General features: G+C 42.6%; 1 protein-coding gene across 1 annotated transcript in view; it reads right to left on the bottom strand.

Annotated features, from left to right (window-relative positions):
• The window catches only part of HAT1 (histone acetyltransferase 1), a 1,164,331-nt gene that overhangs the window by 849,414 nt on the left and 295,392 nt on the right, over positions 1 to 19,525 (bottom strand). Inside the window, exon 3 of the mRNA XM_044075533.1 lies at positions 11,175 to 11,250. Within this exon, the coding sequence (XP_043931468.1) occupies positions 11,175 to 11,250 (76 nt within the window). The remainder of the gene's footprint in view (positions 1 to 11,174; positions 11,251 to 19,525) is intronic.

Genomic DNA, 19,525 nt, shown 5'->3' with positions numbered 1-19,525 from the left:
CGATTTTGAGTTAGAAAAACTAAAAAACTGACCGAGATATGTTATGCTTGATGTAGAGATTAGTTACCTTAAGGAAAGCAAAGCATAAAATGGAAATGCGTTCCTCAGGGTTTACAGACTAACAAATTTCCTAATTGTGTTTCGTTTGGTGACAGGTTTATTCAACAAATTAGTAGACTTGTTTAATGACTTTGGTTTAAACCTCATGTGTATTTTAACTGAACATTATGCCAAACAGTTGGAAGAGACTAAAAGTCAAATGAGTGACTTAGACAAGAAAATAAAGAACTTTTCCTGCCTTTCATTTTTTAATAATTTGTACTGTGGTATAGCAGCAAAGGCGGATAGACAAAGAGCCACGATAGTGGCAAGAAAACAGAAGAAATTGAGGCGAGGCGGGACATTTTTGCCTACGGCAATAAGACTGCTTACACAGTTAATAACAATGTAATGACATTTAAAGACAACACTAACAATGTTGAAAATAAGAACAAGGTTTGTGTTTCAAATGTTAGTGACAATAACAGTACTATTACTAATTCAGAAGGCAGAGAAGTCACTGAAATGCATAGGACAACTGATGTTAGTAATTCTGGTGGTAATCAAGTAGTAACTGGTTCTAAATGTGCCCTCCCCTTTTTTAGTAGGCAAGCAGGGGAACAAGAGGACCAATGTGGTCCAAAGTGGTACAGAACTAAGGAAAGGGAAGAGGCAGGAGCCGAAAGAAATGGTAGTAGAAAGTAACAATACCGGATACGATATAGAGATTTTAAACTTGTCTGGTACTGTTTTGTCAAAACCTACAATAGAGCTCCTTAAGAAAGGTTTTTTCCTTTATTCCCTGTAATTCTTTCAATGTAGCCAGAGTAACTGTAGACTTTAGACTGGCTTTAAGAAAATTAAATCTTAAGTACATTATGCAAGACAGTGTGTGACACTTCAACTATGGGTCCTAAAAAAGCAAGTACATTTAATCCCCCTTTATTGGCTACACTAAGTTTTTCAAAAACTATGTGAAACGGCTATTAGAAGTATTGTACCTGATAGAAACATTCACAATTTGGAAGACTCAGAAGTTATAGCATTGAAGAGAGTAATAATAGTCAATTAAGAGTTACGAAGGCAGATAAGGAAGGCAAAATTGTTATGGGTACAACTGATTATAACAGTTCTATTGCAAGTATGTTAGAAGATGCGGTGGATATTAAGTTTATTAATGAATAATTTTTACACTTAGATTGTCTTATTGACATGTTTTGTCAGGGTGAAATAGATTATCAAAGTTATACGCATTTAAAAGTTGAACATCCAAAAATGGTTGTTCTTTTTGGCATTCCCAAAATACAGAAAAATAATCAAAAGCCTCCTTTTACACCAATCATATCAGCTGCTAGGTCTAAAACAGAAACTTTGTCCACTTAGTTAGATTACTTTCTTAATCCTATTGTGCAAGCATCAAAATTTAAAAGACTCTTGGCAGTTGTTGGAATATTTAAGAGAGTTAAATATGATGAATGTAGATTTTTGTTTTGCATCATTAGATGTTACTTCATTATATACATGTATCGAACATGAGAAAGGAATTTAGTATTTAAGGGAATATTTAACTAAATAAAGTGTGTTTGACAATTCTAAGATTAACACAAACTGTAACCTTATGGAATTGGTGCTAGACAACAATTTTTTTAAATTCAACAACGGGTTTTACAAACAAAAGTCAGGAGTGGCTATGGGTGCAAAAGTTGCTCCAGCCTATGCAAATTTAGTAATGGCCAATTGGGAGGACAAATTTATTGAGAACTGCATTTTTGAAGAAAGCATTTTATTATCGATATATTGACTATTTGTTCTTCATTTGGCATGGTACCCCTGGAGACTTTGGAAAGTTTGTTGAATACTTAAACACCACTGCCAATTTCTTAAAGTTTACTTTAGGAGGTTATGGTTACAGTATAAATTTCCTCGATTTTCATCTGACATACGATTACAGTTCTAAGAATTTTGTTAGTAACATTTTTAGAAAATCAACCTTTGTAAATCAATATCTACATAACAAGTTTACATCCATTTCATATGAAAAAAGGAGTCAAAGGAAAGTTAGACTGAGATTAACATCTCAAGATGACATGCAGTGTCCGTACTTTTTCAGCAAGTTGGAATGGTCCTAGCAGTTTAACAGTTGGTTATTTTTTTTTTATACGCACATATATACACACACACACACACACACACACACACACACACATTTTTTTTTTTTCTTTGCAGGATCCCACCCTGCACAATACAACACTGGTAGAAACTTCTAAGACGGCCCCAAGTATCCAAGCAGGGCAGGCCTTTGGTTCATAGATTAGTACTAGGCTAGCTGCCCTTGAGACATTTTAAGCCTAGCCAATTATCCCTTGGGAGACTTGAACCCTGCACCTTATTGTTTGTTAGGCAAATCCCTTAACCATTCGGCTTCCCTCCTAACCCCTGGTCAACTGATGCCCTAGGCAGAAGAGCTTCACAACACCCCCACACAGCACCTGGTGGCTCTGTCCTGGTATACCTACCCCATCCATATTACTGGAAAAGCACCCGTGCTAAAGCAGCACGCTAGGCAACCACCTAGTGGGTCTATGCCCAAGATCGGCTATGTATCCAAGGTAGCAGCTGCATATACCCCTGCTTCCAAATCTACCTTTAAGTTATACTTTCTCTACTGAATAAGGGATTTAGAACTGCATTTACCCAAAGGAGTAGCCAAGGTAAATTAAAAGAAAGTAAGCCAACATGATTTTTTTAATGAACTTATTTTGTGAACTTTTAGTTATGTACTTACCATAACTTCGGATGTATGGGATCCATCTCGCCTACATTCATGACAGATGGGTTCGGAGCCGATCCATCGGCTCCAACTCAGCAACTTATACACTAGCACGAAGTCTCTCATTGGCTGGGCTACTCCCTATCCCAGGATGCACTACACCTGCTTCCCCAGATCTTGTTTGTTCGCTTTCATACACCCATGTAAACACAGAAAACACTATTAGTCACTATAACCAACTAAAGTTCTTCAAGAAAGAACGCCAAGAAAAAAGTGACTACAGCTCCTCTAAATCCAAATGGAAGGGGGAAGGAGGGTGGGTACTTATGAATGTAGGCGAGATGGATCCCATACATCCGAAGTTATGGTAAGTACATAACTAAAAGATGTAATGGGATCCTATCTCACCTACATTCATGACAGATGGGACAGCGTCCCTAGCACCTACATCCGGGTGGCTCATTGGAACACACTCCTGAGAACTGTGGAACCAAAGGAAGCTCTGCCTCGAGAAACCACATCCAATTTGTAATGAGAAATAAAAGTGTGCGGAGAAGTCCAGGTTGCCGCAGCACAAATATCATCTATTGATAACTTGGAGTGAAAAGCTACGGAAGTAGCCATTGCCCTGGTAGAATGAGCCTTGACTGGAAAGGGAAGGTCTTTATTAGCCTGTGAATAAATAAAAATGATACAATCTTTAATCCATTTAGATATGGAGGCTTTTGTTACTGGTTGACCCAATTTGTTCGCTGCAAAAGAAACAAACAACTGATTTGATTTCTGCGTTTGAGCGGTTCTATTCAAATAAAAACGTAGTTGTCTATGTACGTCCAATTGATGCAAAGTATATTCTGCGTTATTGGAGAATTCTGGGAAAAAAACGGAGTTCTATAGTTTGTTGCATACAGAAAGAGGAGGCCACCTTTGGTGTAAATGCAGGGTTTAATTTCAATGAAACTCTATGCTTGTGAAAAATCAAATAGGGAGGATCAGAACAAAGAGCTTGAAGTTCTGAAACTCGCCTAGCAGATGTTATGGCTACTAAAAAGGCCGTTTTCCAAGACAGAAATTTTAAATCACAAGTAGCAGCTGGTTCGAAAGGACGGGCAGTTAGGGCAGCGAGAACCATATTCAAATCCCAAGGGGGAACAGGCTGAGATAAAGGAGGCCTAAGGAGCCAAGCCCCTTTAAGGAAAGCCTTACAAAGTTTGTGAGACATCAATGAAGGTTCAAAAGAAGCATGAAAATTAGAGATCGCTGCTAATTGAACCTTAATGGTAGAAAATGAAGAGCCCGACTGAAAAAGGGAGGCCAGAAATTTCAGAACCTCCGATACTGGTGCAGTGAGAGGATCTATACCCCGTTCTTGAGCCCAGAAGGCAAACCTTTTCCATTTACTGGAATAAAGTTTGATGGTGGAAGGTTTATGAGAAGAAGACAGTATGTGGACCACGTCCGGCGAAAGAGCATTGTCTCGGACTAAGGATGGAAGTGGAGTAACCATGCTGCCAACTTCAAGGACCTGAGAGACAGATGACGCCGTCCTGACTGGTGAGTCAACAGGTCTGGCACCGGATCCAGAAACCATGGACCTTCTATCGCATGCCTCTGTAGGAAGGAAACCAAACTTGACGAGGCCAGTGCGGGGCAATCAAAATCATCTCGCTCTCCAAGTAAATGGCCTTCTGTATCACCCTTGGTAGGAGGGGGAACGGAGGGAAGGCGTAGAGAAGACCGGGGGGCCAAATGTGAGTCAGAGCGTCCCTGGGAATCTGTCCCTGAGAAGGAAACAGTGTGAAGAACTCTCTGCATTTCGCATTGTGAGGGCTGGCAAACAGGTCGCAGCAAGGAAGACCCCATCTGTCGAAGATTTTTGCAGCTATACTCTGTTTGAGGGACCACTCGTGGGGTAAAAGAATGGTCCTGCTTAATCTGTCCGCAATCACATTGGACTTCCCCGGTATGTGCGTTGCCATTAGAAAGCGGTTGGTAGCTATCGCCCAGTGCCAAAGTCTCATGGCTTCTCTGCATAGTGGGTAAGACCTGGTTCCACCTTGCTTGTTTATGTACCACACCACCGACATGTTGTCGGATAGGATAGTAAATCGGGCCCTGTGGGAGAGCGTGATGGAGAGCTTGGAGTACCAATAGTACCTCTCTCATCTCCAGGACATTGATATGCAAATGCGTTTCCTGGATCTGCCATGTGCCTTGGACCGACCTGTCCAGGTAATGACCTCCCCACCCTACCTGGGAGGCGTCCGTAGTCACAGTGGCAATGGGACGTTGAGGTATAAAGGGTCACCCCTGGTCAAGATTTGATTGGAGAAGCCACCAATGAAGATCTCGACGGCAACTTTCCGTGATTATGATTAAGTGGTTCAAGGGAAGTTCCTGATAGGACCATTGAACCGACAGTAGCCATTGTAAAATTCGCATGTGAAGTCTGGCCAAGGGAACTAAAAGTATGGTCGACGCCATCGAGCCCAACAGTTGTAGGATCCGATGGTCCGGGGCTCTTTGTAGGGGGAGACAGGATTTGACTTGATCTTGTAAGACCTGAATTCTTGCTGCCGGCAAATAGGCACGCATTCTTTTTGTGTCTAAGTCTGCGCCTATGAAAGTAATACGCTGAGATGGCTGTAGTACAGATTTTTGCAAATTGAACGTGATCCCCAAGAAACGGCCCAAGGTGAACGTGGCTCTGAGCGCTTGGAGTAGTAGATGCTCGGAGGTGGCAGTAAGGAGCCAGTCGTCTAGATAAGGAAACACCTGGAATCCCAGATTTCTCAGGTGAGCAGTTACCACTGCCAGACATTTGGTGAACACCCTGGGGGCTGTGGTGAGACCAAAGGGCAGTGCTCGGAATTGAAAATGACTGGCTCCAGGAAGCGTAAATGTCTCCTGGACTCTTGAGCTATGGGAATGTGATAGTAAGCGTCCTGGAGATCTATGGAGCACATCCTTGCATTTTTTTCCAGCAAAGGAAGAATAGATTGAAGAGTGACCATTCGGAATTTGGACTTCTTTACGAAACGATTCAATGAACTGAGGTCCAAAATGGGCCTGAAGTCCCCTGTCTTTTTTGGTACCAAAAATAACTGAGTAAGTTCCTGATCCGATCTGGTCGATGGGGACAGGCTGGATGGCTCTTTTTTCTAGCAGCTTTGAAACCTCTAATGCTGCCTGATCCCGCTGACTGGGCGGTACATCCGGGATTTCCCTTAAAAAAAAGGGGGGGTTTGTTGAAGGGTATGATATATCCTCCGGTAATGATGTGAAGCACCCACCGATCGCTTGTTATGGATTCCCAAGCTTGTGGGTGTGCCGCAAAGCGACCCCCGACTGGCTCCAGAGTTGCACAGTCGGGAAACAACTCAGGAACGCTGGTTGTATGAAGAACCACGAAAGGAATCGCGGTCTCCAGAGTTACGGGGGCCTCTGCCACCTCTGGGGCGGCGTCTTCCAAAATCCCCCCCCCCCTGCCTCTGGAGGGGGAATCACTGGGTGGAGTAGAGAAAGACTTTTGGGATTTTTTAAACCACATTTTCCCTCCTCTCCCAGCCTTGGGATAAGGCCTGGAAGGAGCGGAAAAACGGGCCCCAACGGCAGTCAAAGTCTTGCCCTCCTGCTCGCACCGAGTTAGTGTGTCCTTCACCTTGGGTCCAAACAAAGATGACCCATCAAAGGGGGCGTCGGCGAAGGAAGACTTGAAGGCCTCCGTGAACGAACACAAGCGTAACCAGGCTTGCCTCCTGAGGGCAACGCCTGTTCCCGCTGTTTCTCTACTTCGGCCGCATACCTAAATGAGCCTCATGGACGAGTTAACGATAGAAAAAAGGGTAGTCATCTGTGCGCCAACAGTCGGGGCCAGCGCCTCAGGTAGATTACCAACAATAGAGTCATTTAGCTCTTTGAGAAGATCCCTTTGGAGCCTCGTAAAATGACAAATAGTTCAGCGACCGTAAGGTAAAGGCCGCTGAGGACAGGGTATGCTTCCCGTACCTATCCATACTCCTAGAATCCTTATTAGGAGGATGAATAGACGTCGAAGCCTCTGCCACGTCCTGCTGTGTGGCAGAAGCCACCACCAATGCATCTACAGGCACACCCTTTGTGAGAAATTCCTTCTGGGGGGGGGCTGACAAAAATTTATTGGGCCTCGCAGGCACCGGTTCCACAGAATCAGGGTGTTCCCACACCCTTCGAGAAACCAAATCAAGGAGTTCATCGAAGGGCGGAGACACCCAGGAGGCGGAAGGCTGGGCCCCAAAGGCCTTGAGGAAGACCGACTCCTCAGCTGAAGGGGTTTTGGCTTGCCAGTCACCTCTCTGTCTCAGAATCTCCAAGATATCCGAGAAGGAGATATCATCCGAAGATGATTTGGGGGACCCTTCTGCGTCATCGAGGTCAGTATCCGATGTAATAGACTCATCTTGGGAGTCTACGTGCTTCCTCTTGCACAATTTCTTCCGTGGGGGTTCGTCCGAAGCAGTTTCGGACGGACCACCCGGAAGAAGGGAACCCCCGATGGGGGTATCCTCAGGCCCTGGGGCCCCGCTGCCGGGGGGCTGCAACACAACAGAGGCACCAGTCTCCAAATCTAGGGACGGTGAGGTAGAATCTTGTTGAACCGGCAAAGGCATGGCCAGCGCGTTCCTCATGACCTCAAAGGCCGGACCTCCAGAATCCAAGGAGGTCACTGGTCTAGAGGCCACGATGGCACTGGGAATTCCAGCAGCCGATGCTCCGAGAGGAAGACTAGGCACCGAAGCACCTAATCCCAAAGTATTCCCCTCGGGCCCGGCTGAAGAGGTCGCAGTACCAAACCCTGAACCGGAGGACAGGGTAGGAAGCATAGTCGGAGCCGAAAGGCCTCTAAGGGGTCTCTGCTCCGACCGTATGGCTCCACATTGCTCCACCACCGGCTGCAACGGCTCCGAAGAGGATGGAGGAAGAATCAAGTGTGTTGGAGGGGGGATCAGCTCCGAAGCAAACTGTGCTGGAGCCGAGACCATTTTAGTAAACACTGGAGATTGGAAAAGCCTTTGTAAAACCCTATCCAGGTCCGAATCTGACAGTCTCGAGGATTTAGAGGAGGTAGACACTCGAGAAGACTTTCCTCTCGGCTCCGAGAGAGAAGAGGACCGGCTCCGAAACGGCTTCAATACTGTCGGCGCCGACTCCACCACAGCATGGACCACCATCGGCACCGAAGGAGCCTTCTTCGGAGCCGAGGGGGAAGAGTCTGAGCTGCACACTTCCACCGGCTCCGAAGCCATTGGAACCGATGGAGGTGATTCACCTCTCGATACTCCAACTTGCGGCTCCGAAGGCAATGGAGCCAGTAGGAGGTACGAGGCAGACCGCCGACCCTCGGCCCCGAAGTCAGTGGAGCCGAGGAAGAAGAGGTCAATTTAGTCTTTTTAGAGGTCGGCTCCGACGGACTTGTCGGTGCCGACGATCTTTTCTTTTTGGAAGCAACAGGAGGATTTAAGGCTTCCTCAAACGAAGGTTTTATAAGCCCTTTCAAAATCAACTTGTTCTTGCGTTCTTGAAGAACTCTAGCAGAGAAAGCATGACATACGCTACAAGTCTCTTGTAGATGTTTCGGCCCCAAACAATAAACGCAGACTGAATGACTGTCTGTGACTGACATTTTATAACTGCACCGAGTGCATTTTTTAAAACCTGACTTGTGTTCCTTGGACATAGTACAGGCCCTAAACAAGTATGACTTTACCACAATTAGTAAGCACTATCACAAAATTGCGCCAACTGACAAGCGCGAGACACACTGGCGCGAGTAAGAAAAAATTTTACCTCACAACAAACAGACAAAACAAGTCCAACGGCCCAAAGCCCTCTAATTTAAACGGGCTTGGCCCGAAAACAATTAACCACAAAAGGTAATAAAAGTTAAATAGCACACAAAGGTAGGGCAAAGGCCCTCTAACTTAAACGGGCCTTGCCAGACTGAAAAATTTAAGTACCAGAAGACACTCAAACACTCAAAGGTAGCAAATAGTAACAAGGAATAACAAGGAATAGCTGTTTGCTTAATATATGACAAAAAAAACCCCAAGGTCAAAGACCAATAAAGGTAGAAGAACCACTTAGCTCCAGCCAAGTCGAGACCACGTCCAGCTTGTAAAGCGGCAAACGAGATCTGGGGAAGCAGGTGTAGTGCATCCTGGGATAGGGAGTAGCCCAGCCAATGAGAGACTTCGTGCTAGTGTATAAGTTGCCGAGTCGGAGCCGATGGATCGGCTCCGAACCCATCTGTCATGAATGTAGGCGAGATAGGATCCCATTACATCCCTGCATTTCCTTTTTTTTTTTGTTTTGTTAAATTAAAGAGCAGGTGACTGACTACAGTTAGGCTGGTGGGACAATCCATCACATACAAAAAGATATTGCTGGTAGTCTAATTCAACATGTACATCCTTCAAAAAAACAGGCTCACAGAGGATGCGGTAAATAGTATGGGTGTAGCAGGCTTCACCAGCCAGGCATGAATTTACTTATTTATTTTTTTAATATAAATATAATCACCTTGGTGTGCTATTTAAAAAAGGTCTTTCAGAAAATGTAGACTTCTTCCAAATAAACTTTCAGTTAACCACTAGGGGACCCAGCAGCCTTATTTTACATAAATGCCATCAATTTCTCTGCCCAGTACAAAAAAAAAAAAAAAAAAAAAAAAAAAAGACTAATCTTTTCTGCTGTTCCTGAGACGACAAACTGGTAATAATGGAAATTTCACTCTATATCCCTCACAATAACTTCATCCCCAAAATGCTCTAGCAATCTTTACTGGACATTGGAGTCGCTTCATACAAAATACAACAAAAACTCGTAATCCCCCCATCCAGATTTTTCAACATATTCAAGAATTTAGATAAAATACTCGGAAGACCCGTTTGATGTGTACAGCATATACAATGGCTTGGAAGTCTGAGGTTGCCCCCCAAATCACCTGTGCTATGCTGTTCATGTGTATCAGGCAGTCTGAGGGCTTGCAATGATGGAATATTATACCTTGCTAAGAAATTCTGAACAAGCCCTTATTGCACATAACCCAAATGATACGAATTATGAAGAAATAAGAAGAGACAATCAGTAATATAAGATTTATAATGACATCCGCAGTTATAATATGCAAGTTTGGGGGGGGGGGGGACAGGATAAGAAGTGGTCTTCTGAAGGTTTCGACAGTAGTGGTGGAGTACTGCTAGATTACTGCTGACAGAAAAGGTGATAATGTATCATGTTTGCAGGTACTTTTACAGAAGCATCATCAAAATAAAAGCTGATGTTTAAACACACAAAAAAGAATCATAACATTACTTGCTGTCTATTTCTAGTTTCACCACTTTTCTTTCCTTGCTTGTCCATTCAGACAGAATTACTGTCTGTGGCCACAGCAGTGTTGCAAGCTATGATAACTGCACTTCATTAATGATGCACAGTTCGGAAAAAAAAAAAAAATAAAGGCATTTGTATCTAAAGCCATCCCACAGCATGTTTTAAACTTACAGACCTCACACAGAATCAGTGTTTACTACTATTAATATTTTAATAAACTTGACATACAGACATGGCCCAGTTCAGTGGAACAGAAGAATAAAGCTCTGATGACAATGTTCAAATAGTGGTACTGGTGCTGGAAAAGGAGGGCAGAAGTAAGCTGCTAAAGCCAGCTCGCCCATCATAGCACATGGAGGTGGCTTAGACTCACTGACACCAACAGAAAAGTAGGTGTATCGCTCACAGTCTGAGCCAAGCAGAATCATCCCTATAAGAATACCTCTTAAGCCAAGGACTAGCAGGTGTGGTAGAATTCATATCCTCGTGGGTAGCAGCACTTGAGCTTGCAGAAAACTGACTGGACAGTGTTAACATAAGAAAACTATTCTTCCTTGTAGATAACAGCAACACTTACAGTACCCTCTACCCTTGCCCACAGGCTATGCCCGGGGGGGTGCAAACTGGCCAATTCAGCAGCCAGGAAGGATGGCTAGACTATCAGGGGGGAGAGAAATTAAAGGCAAAACAAAGATGAAAGCAAACAATTGTGAGTATGTTCTACCAAGTGAAACCAGCCTTGGTTCCTATGACTCCAACGTGCATACTGTATGACAATGAACAAATCATTCAAACAAAAAAAAAAAGTTAGGTCAGATCTTAACGGGCAGCCACACCTAGGGGGTCTTAACCAGATAATAACTAAAGCAAAAGACAAGCTACTAATGTGAAAATTCAAGTCTGTAATATAACAGAAGAACACTGAGCAATGGTCAGCTTAGAAATTGAAGCATCACTTTTTCATTCCTACTAATAGCATTCATAACAAACTTACTCATCTCCAAAAACCTGGTGTGTGTATTCCGGGTTAAATGTTGTGCTGTCATCTTCCACATCCTCTTGGAAGCGGACTATAAAGATAGAACAAGAGTATAATCAGTATAAATTAAATGGATACCAAGAAATACATTCCCATTTTACAGTTGCAACAGCAGTTAAAAGCTGAAGTTCCTTTTTCTGAGGGATCCCTCATTTTGGTACTCAGTTACATGACACATTCATTACATTATCAAAACATCTATCATGCAAGACGACTAAAGGAACTCAAAGCAGACAAAACAGAAGGAAAATGTATATTCATTATGTTTCATCATGACACTTTGAAATGACCCAAAAAAACTGTTACAAAAATGATATCCACTCAGTTAAATTCTAAATCAGCTAAAGATTAGCAAAATAAAAGAAAAGATGTAAACAAGAAATTGAGCAAGTTTAACCATTTGAGAAAATGGCAGTTGTGAAGAAACATAACCACCACAAGCAAGTGGTTAAAACATATAAATGCATCATGTGTGCTACATACTTTAATAAGCAACAACTTTCCAAACGAGATCACTAACTGCTGAACCTACCCACTAACTAAAGGAATGTGATTTATTAATACTGTACACGACATCCTTTACTCAACAAACTAGAAATATTGCCAGAACTAAACCGTTCAAGCACTGCCAACAGTTGTTGGCTCAATCATTCTTACCCATTGCAAACTGGCATAGCCACAATCCATCCCTCACCAACCCAGAAAGGACCACACGGATCTGCATTAGGCCCTCCGTTTGTCCTCTTTCTTTCAAACATACCCACTAACTGAAAGGACCTGGCCCCATACTACTTTCAGACCTCAATACAAAACCTGCCACACCAAACAAAATTCATGTCACTGCCTCTTACAAGGTCACATCACATAATCTTACTATTAACCCCCCCCTATAATTCCAGCATGTACATCTAGGGCTTTAATCACTTCACTATAAAATGATGACTACTTGTAAATACGTTCATAGGTTCATAGGTTCATACTAGGCTATCTGCCCAAGGGCATTTATAAGCCTAGCCCATAGTTATGTGGCTTTCGCCACCCCTTTAGTTTGAATAAAAACTATGCCTATCATTTTTCTGTGCCTCTGTCAAGCAGTGACACTGAAGTAATCCCTGGGGTATATCTGCGATCTCCCATCCATTGGTCAAGATTCCTCTTGAACAAGGCCAGCGAGGTGCTCTGCCTCACATGTACCGGGATTTTGTTCCACAGCATAGGGAGTCTCTGGGTGATGAATCTGTCCCTCCAGCACGTTCTATTTATAACCGTGTCAAGGTTTAAGTCTCCGCCCTTGTGGTTCTGAGGGATCTAGATTTTTGAGGTGAAGCATATTCATCAAATCTGGGTTTGACATGGCCTTATATGTCAGGCACAGGTCACCTCTGAGCAAGCGGTATGAGACTGAATAAAGCTGGAGTTCTTTCAGTCGGGCAGCATAAGACATATTTTTAGACCCTTTATCCTTTTGGTGAGGAACTTTTGGGGCCTTTCAAGCTGCATCAGGTGTCTGGTCAGATACATTCCAAACGGGCATTGTACTCAATCATAGGTCTAATGAGTGATGAGTACAGGGGACGATGACCTCCTTGATCTAGATGTGAATCCCTGCATGTTCAGCTGGGCGATCTAGTAGGTTTGCCTAACAACTTTAGCAACATGAGTGTCAAGGGAAAGACTGCTGTCAACTTGGGTCCCCAGATCCCTGATGACTTTTCTGTGCTCAGTGGATTGTCACCTATATGGTAGCTAGGGGTAACCTTGTTTTTCCCGAAGGGTATGACTATGCATTTTTTGGCGTTTAACTTCAGGCCATGGCTCTGGCACCAGTTAACCGTTTCTGTGAGGCCCTTCTGGAGGATATCTGTGTCAGATGTGTTTTCGACTATGGCCCAGTTTGCAGTCATCTGCAAACTTTGTCAGCCATAACCCTCCTGTGTTTGCTTGTACTTCAGAAAAGTAGATGCCGAACAAGAGTGGACCCAGGACTGAGCCCTGTGGGACACCACTTGTGACAGGCTTTGAGTCTGACATGGCTCCAGCAACTCTGACCCTGTGGGTTCTGTCGCTTAGCCAGTTTGCAACCCATCTTGTGATGTATGGGTTTACATTCAAGCTGATGAGTTTTTCGATGATACCTGAGTGGGGTATTGTGTCAAGGCCTTTGCCAGGTCGAGGTAGGCTGTATGGACTGCCTTTCCCTCATCAATGGCCTTGGTGACTGTCTCGAAAAAGTCAACCAAGTTTAAGAGGCAGGATCTGCCTTTGACAAAGCCAAACTGGGTTGGATCCAAAGTCTGCAAGTTCCCTATGTCTTTATTTATGAGTTCCATTATGATCCTCTCCATGGCTTTGCAGATAAGGCTTGTCAAGCTAATGGGCGGTAATTTCCAGGGTCTGTGGAGGCACCGCCCTTATGAAGTGGGACCACAGTCGCCGTCGCCACTCCTTGGGTACGTATCCTGAGGTGAGGCTAAGATTAAACAGCTGTCCTAACTGTGGGTTTAATTCCTCGTTGAGTTCATGAAGCACACAGCCGGGGACACCATCCGGTCCCATGGATGCTGTGTTTTTTGCCTTAGTGAGGGCAGTTCTCACCTGGGCGTTGGAGATGTTTGGGGGCTACAATCCTCTGGAATAGATATCTCTCCTTTTGGGGAGGGAGAAGTTTGCACTGAACCTGTCAGCCAGTATGTTAGCAATGTGTGTAGGTTCAGTAATTTTCACATCATTTTGAACTAATTCTGAGCATATCTGGGAGTTTCCTCCTAGGTTTCTAACATAGCTAAAGAAGGCCTTATGATTGTCTTTAGAGTCCTTGGCGATTTTTCTCTCAAAATTTGCCTTGGATGATTTTATGAGAGCTCTTAGTTTTTACTTATAATGATCAAAGGTGTCTTACCTTTCAAGGATTTTGCTCTATCTTGTAGTAGCTTCCTCCTTTTGTTGTAGAGCTTGTTTATGGCTGGGGTCCACCAGACTGGACGCTTGCCTTTGGTACAGAGAGTCTTAGTTTTGTTTGGGATTGCCTGATCCATGCAGTCTTGTAGGTGCTGGTAGAAGGCATTTGTAAGTGATTCAGCGGTTTGAGTAATGTTTACCACTGGCTCAGGGGCCTTAAAGGAGACCACACTAGTTTTTAGAAGTGTGAAATCGGCTTTTGAGAAGTTTTTCACTGTGGTCTTTTTGTTTCAGGTGGGGTGGGATGAGGACCTCCAGCGAGATTAGTTTATGATCTGATCTCACCAGTGAGGGGTATACTTCCGGTGTTGAACATTTTGATCCCATGTTCGTGATGATGAGATCAAGTATGTTTTCACCTCTTGTGGGGATGGTGACTAGTTGTTCCATGGCATTTGAGTTTATGAACTCCAGGAATCTTTGGGTTAGAGTGTTCGGGCTTGAGTAGTGTGTTCCCAGTCTATATTAGGGTAGTTGAAGTCACCTAGTATGATGGTGTTTGGAGATACATTTATCCCCTCCAATGTTTTCAGGAAGGCCATGTGAGGTTCCTGAGTTTGAGAGGGTGGCCTGTAACATGCTACAAATTGCAGAGCAGTCTTGCCTATGGTTAATTGCACCTGGATGGTCTCCGATGCATCGTGCGTTGCCACCAACCTTGAGGTGTGGGTGTCCTTTATGAATATGGACACCCCCCTCCTTTCTTGGTGTTGTCCGGATTTTGGGGCGGAACGTATGATATGAGGTGAAACCTGTTAGTGCTGGGGTGCTCTCAGGAGCCTTGAACCAGGTTTCTGTCACAGCACAGACATCGATGTTCTCCATATTGAGAAGGGCCTCGAGTGCGTGCATCTTGAGATTGAGACTTCTGGCATTGAGCAGCATTACCCTTAGTTTTTTTTCCTTTTGGTGTTCTAGGGTGGTAGGTTTAGAATTTGAGCCTTGCCTAAAAAGGCACTATGGGGTGGCAAGAGCCTTTGCCAATATCCGAAGCCCAGGGGTGACAGGTGCAAGCCGTCCCTTGGCAGCGTGGCTTGTCCAGCATGTCATCCCAGGCAGACAGACATTGGATCCCCTTTGAATGACACCAGAATTTAAGCCAATTATTAAAGCTGATCATCTTATCACTGTATTGTGGCATCATTCTAGGTGAAGGTAGGATACTGCTCAAGGTCAGGGTCATACCTGCCTGGGCTACATAATCAGAGAGCTCCTCGGCGTCCCTTTTCATGTAGTCCAAGGAGTGCGTCTCAGGTCGTTGACACCAGCGTGGACAATGACTGAGTCGTACTTGTACCTGCTGTTGAGAGACCTGAGTGCTTGCGTTATGTGGCGGATTCTAGCGCCCGACAGGCAGCTTACTGTGACCTTCTCCTTACTCAGTCTGGTGAGCGGGACGTCAGTGTGCCTGACTATGGAATCACCAATGACAAGTGTGTCTGGCATTTTGTTTGGCCTTAAGGGCTGTGACTGTTTGACACTCTTGACTGTGTGATCTATGTGTTGCATGTGTTGGGTCGTGAGGTGGTAGTTGTTTGGGTGTCTGCTTTGGTGGCCTCTGCTGTTTTGGTAAATTTTTGACCAGAGCCTCCGAGTATGTCTTTGTGTGAGTAGGTGTATGATTTGAAGTTGTGATGGTACCATGTGTGACTGGGTATGTATTGTGTGTGGTTGCCTTCTCCTCCTGTCTGGTCTTGCCAGTCCTATGTTGAGAGAGCTCAGCCTCCAGTTTGGCCGTATAGTTGCATCTCTCGCATGTATTTGTGTTTTGTGGGAGAAGGAGAGGATTGTCTGTATACATGAGGCAATTGTAACATTGCCTCAATATTCCCAGGTTCACCAGTTGAGCTGGAGAGGACACTAGCAACTGATCCCTCGACATACTAGAAGTAGTAGATAAAGAACTTTCAAAGGACTCGGGAAGTGGGTTTTGGGCTGGTGGGGTACTATCTATAATAAGAGTGCTTTATCAAGGTTCAAGTACTGTAGGAGTAAGTGCTAGGCTTTACAGATAGAGAATAGTCTACTTGGGAATCAAGTAGAGATGAACTTTTCAGTTATAGGATATGCTGGTTAGATCAGCAGTACAGTTTAGCGTGTTTTATAGCAGGGGGCTGAAGGGAGCTAGGAATTGGCCCAAAACAACCAATGGACTACTAGTTTCTGGCTGAAACTTCACCAAATCGGACAAAGGCCGCTCAGTGCTTCCCACTCCCACTGGTAAGCAAAGAAACTTCCCTCCTTCCTAATAAGGCAATGGATCAGTAACAGGAACTAAAAACAAAGCCCAGGGATCAGCAACTCTGAAACTGGACTACTCTAGTTCAGTAAAGTGGGAAAACAAGAGATTTTTTGTTTTATTACAGAGATAAGGAAAAAAACAGACAGTAAATGCTATAAATGCTGTAAATCGGCTAGCACACTTTAGTGTGTAGCCTACAGAAACAATTTGCAACAATTAGTAACTTAAAGTGCAATAAACAGTGTAAAATGCAGAAATCACTTAAAGTAGCAGTAAAACAGGCTAAATGCAGTCGCTAGCTTAATAACAGTGGGAAAGCCACAAAAAATACTTATATCTGGTAGAAAGTCACTCTTTTAGCTCTCTGCTGCTTGGATCACTCTGCAGGCCACCACGAGGATCTGTGCAGAGTTGGTACAAGCTGGAAAACACGTGTTTAGTGTGTTTTATAGCAGGGGGCTGAAAGGAGCTAGGAATTGGCCCAAAACGACCAATAGACTACTAGTTTCTGGCTGAAACTTCACCAATTCGGACAAAAGGCTGCTCAGTGCTTCCCACTCCCACTGGTAAGCAAAGAAACTTCCCTCCTTCCTAATAAGGCAATGGATCAGTAACAGGAACTAAAAACAAAGCCCAGGGATCAGCAACTCTGAAACTGGACTACTCTAGTTCAGTAAGGTGGGAAAACAAGAGATTTTTTTTTTTTTTTTTTTTTTTACAGAGACAAGGAAAAAAACAGACAGTAAATGCTATAAATGCTTTTAAGTGGCTAGCACACTTGAGTGTGTTAGCCTACAGGTAAAATTAAGCAACAAATAACTTTTTAAGAGTGCAAAACAGTTAATCAACACAAAAACAGTTTAAATAGAATGCAGAGCTGTATAAACAGGCTAAGATGCAGTCGCTAAGCAGTAAATATTCAAAAAGCCAGAAAAAAATACTTAAATCAGTTATAGCAAATACAGTTATAACAAATGCTCTGAAATATACTGTATATTTCCAATATGTTTGAGAAGGACAGTCAGAACACAAGAAGGTTCAGGCGAAGAAGAAAAAAAAGTTTTGTTTTACTTTTTGAAAAGGTAAAAAGGAGGAACAGAAGGCCTTATCAAATGTTCTCTCTGTATTAAGAAGAATGAGCTAATGACACTAGACTGGGAGGTGTGTCCCAGTAGGGGCGGGCAACTGCAAAGCCACCAAGTATAAGAGCAAGACACCAACAGGGAGCAACAAGCTATGAAAGTTTTTAAACAGAAAAAGATTTCTGAAGATTCTGAATAGACAAAGTGCTTTATATATATTAAATTATAAAAACAGTAATCTGTTAAAATAATCAAAAAATACTTATATTTTGTAGCTCAGTTGCGGTCAAACAACTTCTCCAGCCTGCACCAAAGACCAGAAACACAACTTTTTTTTTACAAGAACACAAAAGAACCAGCCCCACTAGCCAAGAGATAATTACACAGAGTAAATGTTTCAGTTTATACAATAGCCTAAGACAACAAGCTATGAAAGTTTTAAACAGAAAAGATTTCTGAAGATTCTGAATAGACAAAGTGCTTTATATATATTAAATTATAAAAACAGTAATCTGTTAAAATAATCAAAAATACTTATATTTTGTAGCTCAGTTTGGTCAAACAACTTCTCCAGCCTGCACCAAAGACCAGAAACACAACTTTTTTTTACAAGAACACAAAAGAACCAGCCCCACTAGCCAAGAGATAATTACACAGAGTAAATGTTTCAGTTTATACAATAGCCTAAGACAACAAGCTATGAAAGTTTTAAACAGAAAAAGATTTCTGAAGATTCTGAATAGACAAAGTGCTTTATATATATTAAATTATAAAAACAGTAATCTGTTAAAATAATCAAAAATACTTATATTTTGTAGCTCAGTTAGGTCAAACAACTTCTCCAGCCTGCACCAAAGACCAGAAACACAACTTTTTTTACAAGAACACAAAAGAACCAGCCCCACTAGCCAAGAGATAATTACACAGAGTAAATGTTTCAGTTTATACAATAGCCTAAGACAACAAGCTATGAAATTTTAAACAGAAAAAGATTTCTGAAGATTCTGAATAGACAAAGTGCTTTATATATATTAAATTATAAAAACAGTAATCTGTTAAAATAATCAAAAATACTTATATTTTGTAGCTCAGTTGGTCAAACAACTTCTCCAGCCTGCACCAAAGACCAGAAACACAACTTTTTTTTTACAAGAACACAAAAGAACCAGCCCCCACTAGCCAAGAGATAATTACACAGAGTAAATGTTTCAGTTTATACAATAGCCTAAGACAACAAGCTATGAAAGTTTTTAAACAGAAAAAGATTTCTGAAGATTCTGAATAGACAAAGTGCTTTATATATATTAAATTATAAAAACAGTAATCTGTTAAAATAATCAAAAAATACTTATATTTTGTAGCTCAGTTGCGGTCAAACAACTTCTCCAGCCTGCACCAAAGACCAGAAACAGCCCTACTACTCTTCAGCTCCTAAACATATCCCTCAAGCGTCACTTTTATATACACACTAAATTATCCATTTGTAAACACAGCTGGGAATGAAAAGTGAATTACTATAATGCTCTTTGCAACCCGTAATTCTTGTGGCTATTTGCAATCCTTGTTGATGATCTATAACAATTTGTCCGATTGCATTTCAGGCAGAGTATGAAATTTGTCAGTTTTCGATTAGTGTTCTAGCCTGGAAAAAGTTAAATAAAGAACCATCACTAGCATCAACCCCTAACACTACCCTACTCTATGAAGATGATTTGTCAATTCTGAGCACAAACCATTATTCTACCCTAATTAGCAAGTAATCATCTGTTGAGCACAGTACAAAAACTACTTACATTAAACCACATGGGATGTTATAGGGCAGTACCTCCCCATAGGAAGCAGGAATAACACTGACAAAATAAAAGACCATCAGTCAATACATTTTTCTTCAAAGTGCTAATTTAACACAAAATGTAGCACAAAGAATGACTGCTAGATAATTACATCTTTAATACCAATTTGGAGAAAGAAATACACTATGAACATAATTTACAATAAAAATTAAAAAACAAATGTAGAACATA

The sequence above is a fragment of the Protopterus annectens genome, chromosome 6.part1 (genome assembly GCF_019279795.1).
Source record: "Protopterus annectens isolate FY-2018-M chromosome 6.part1, PAN1.0, whole genome shotgun sequence".
Taxonomy (NCBI): Eukaryota; Metazoa; Chordata; order Ceratodontiformes; family Protopteridae; genus Protopterus; species Protopterus annectens.
This window is presented reverse-complemented; position numbering and strand designations above follow the sequence as displayed.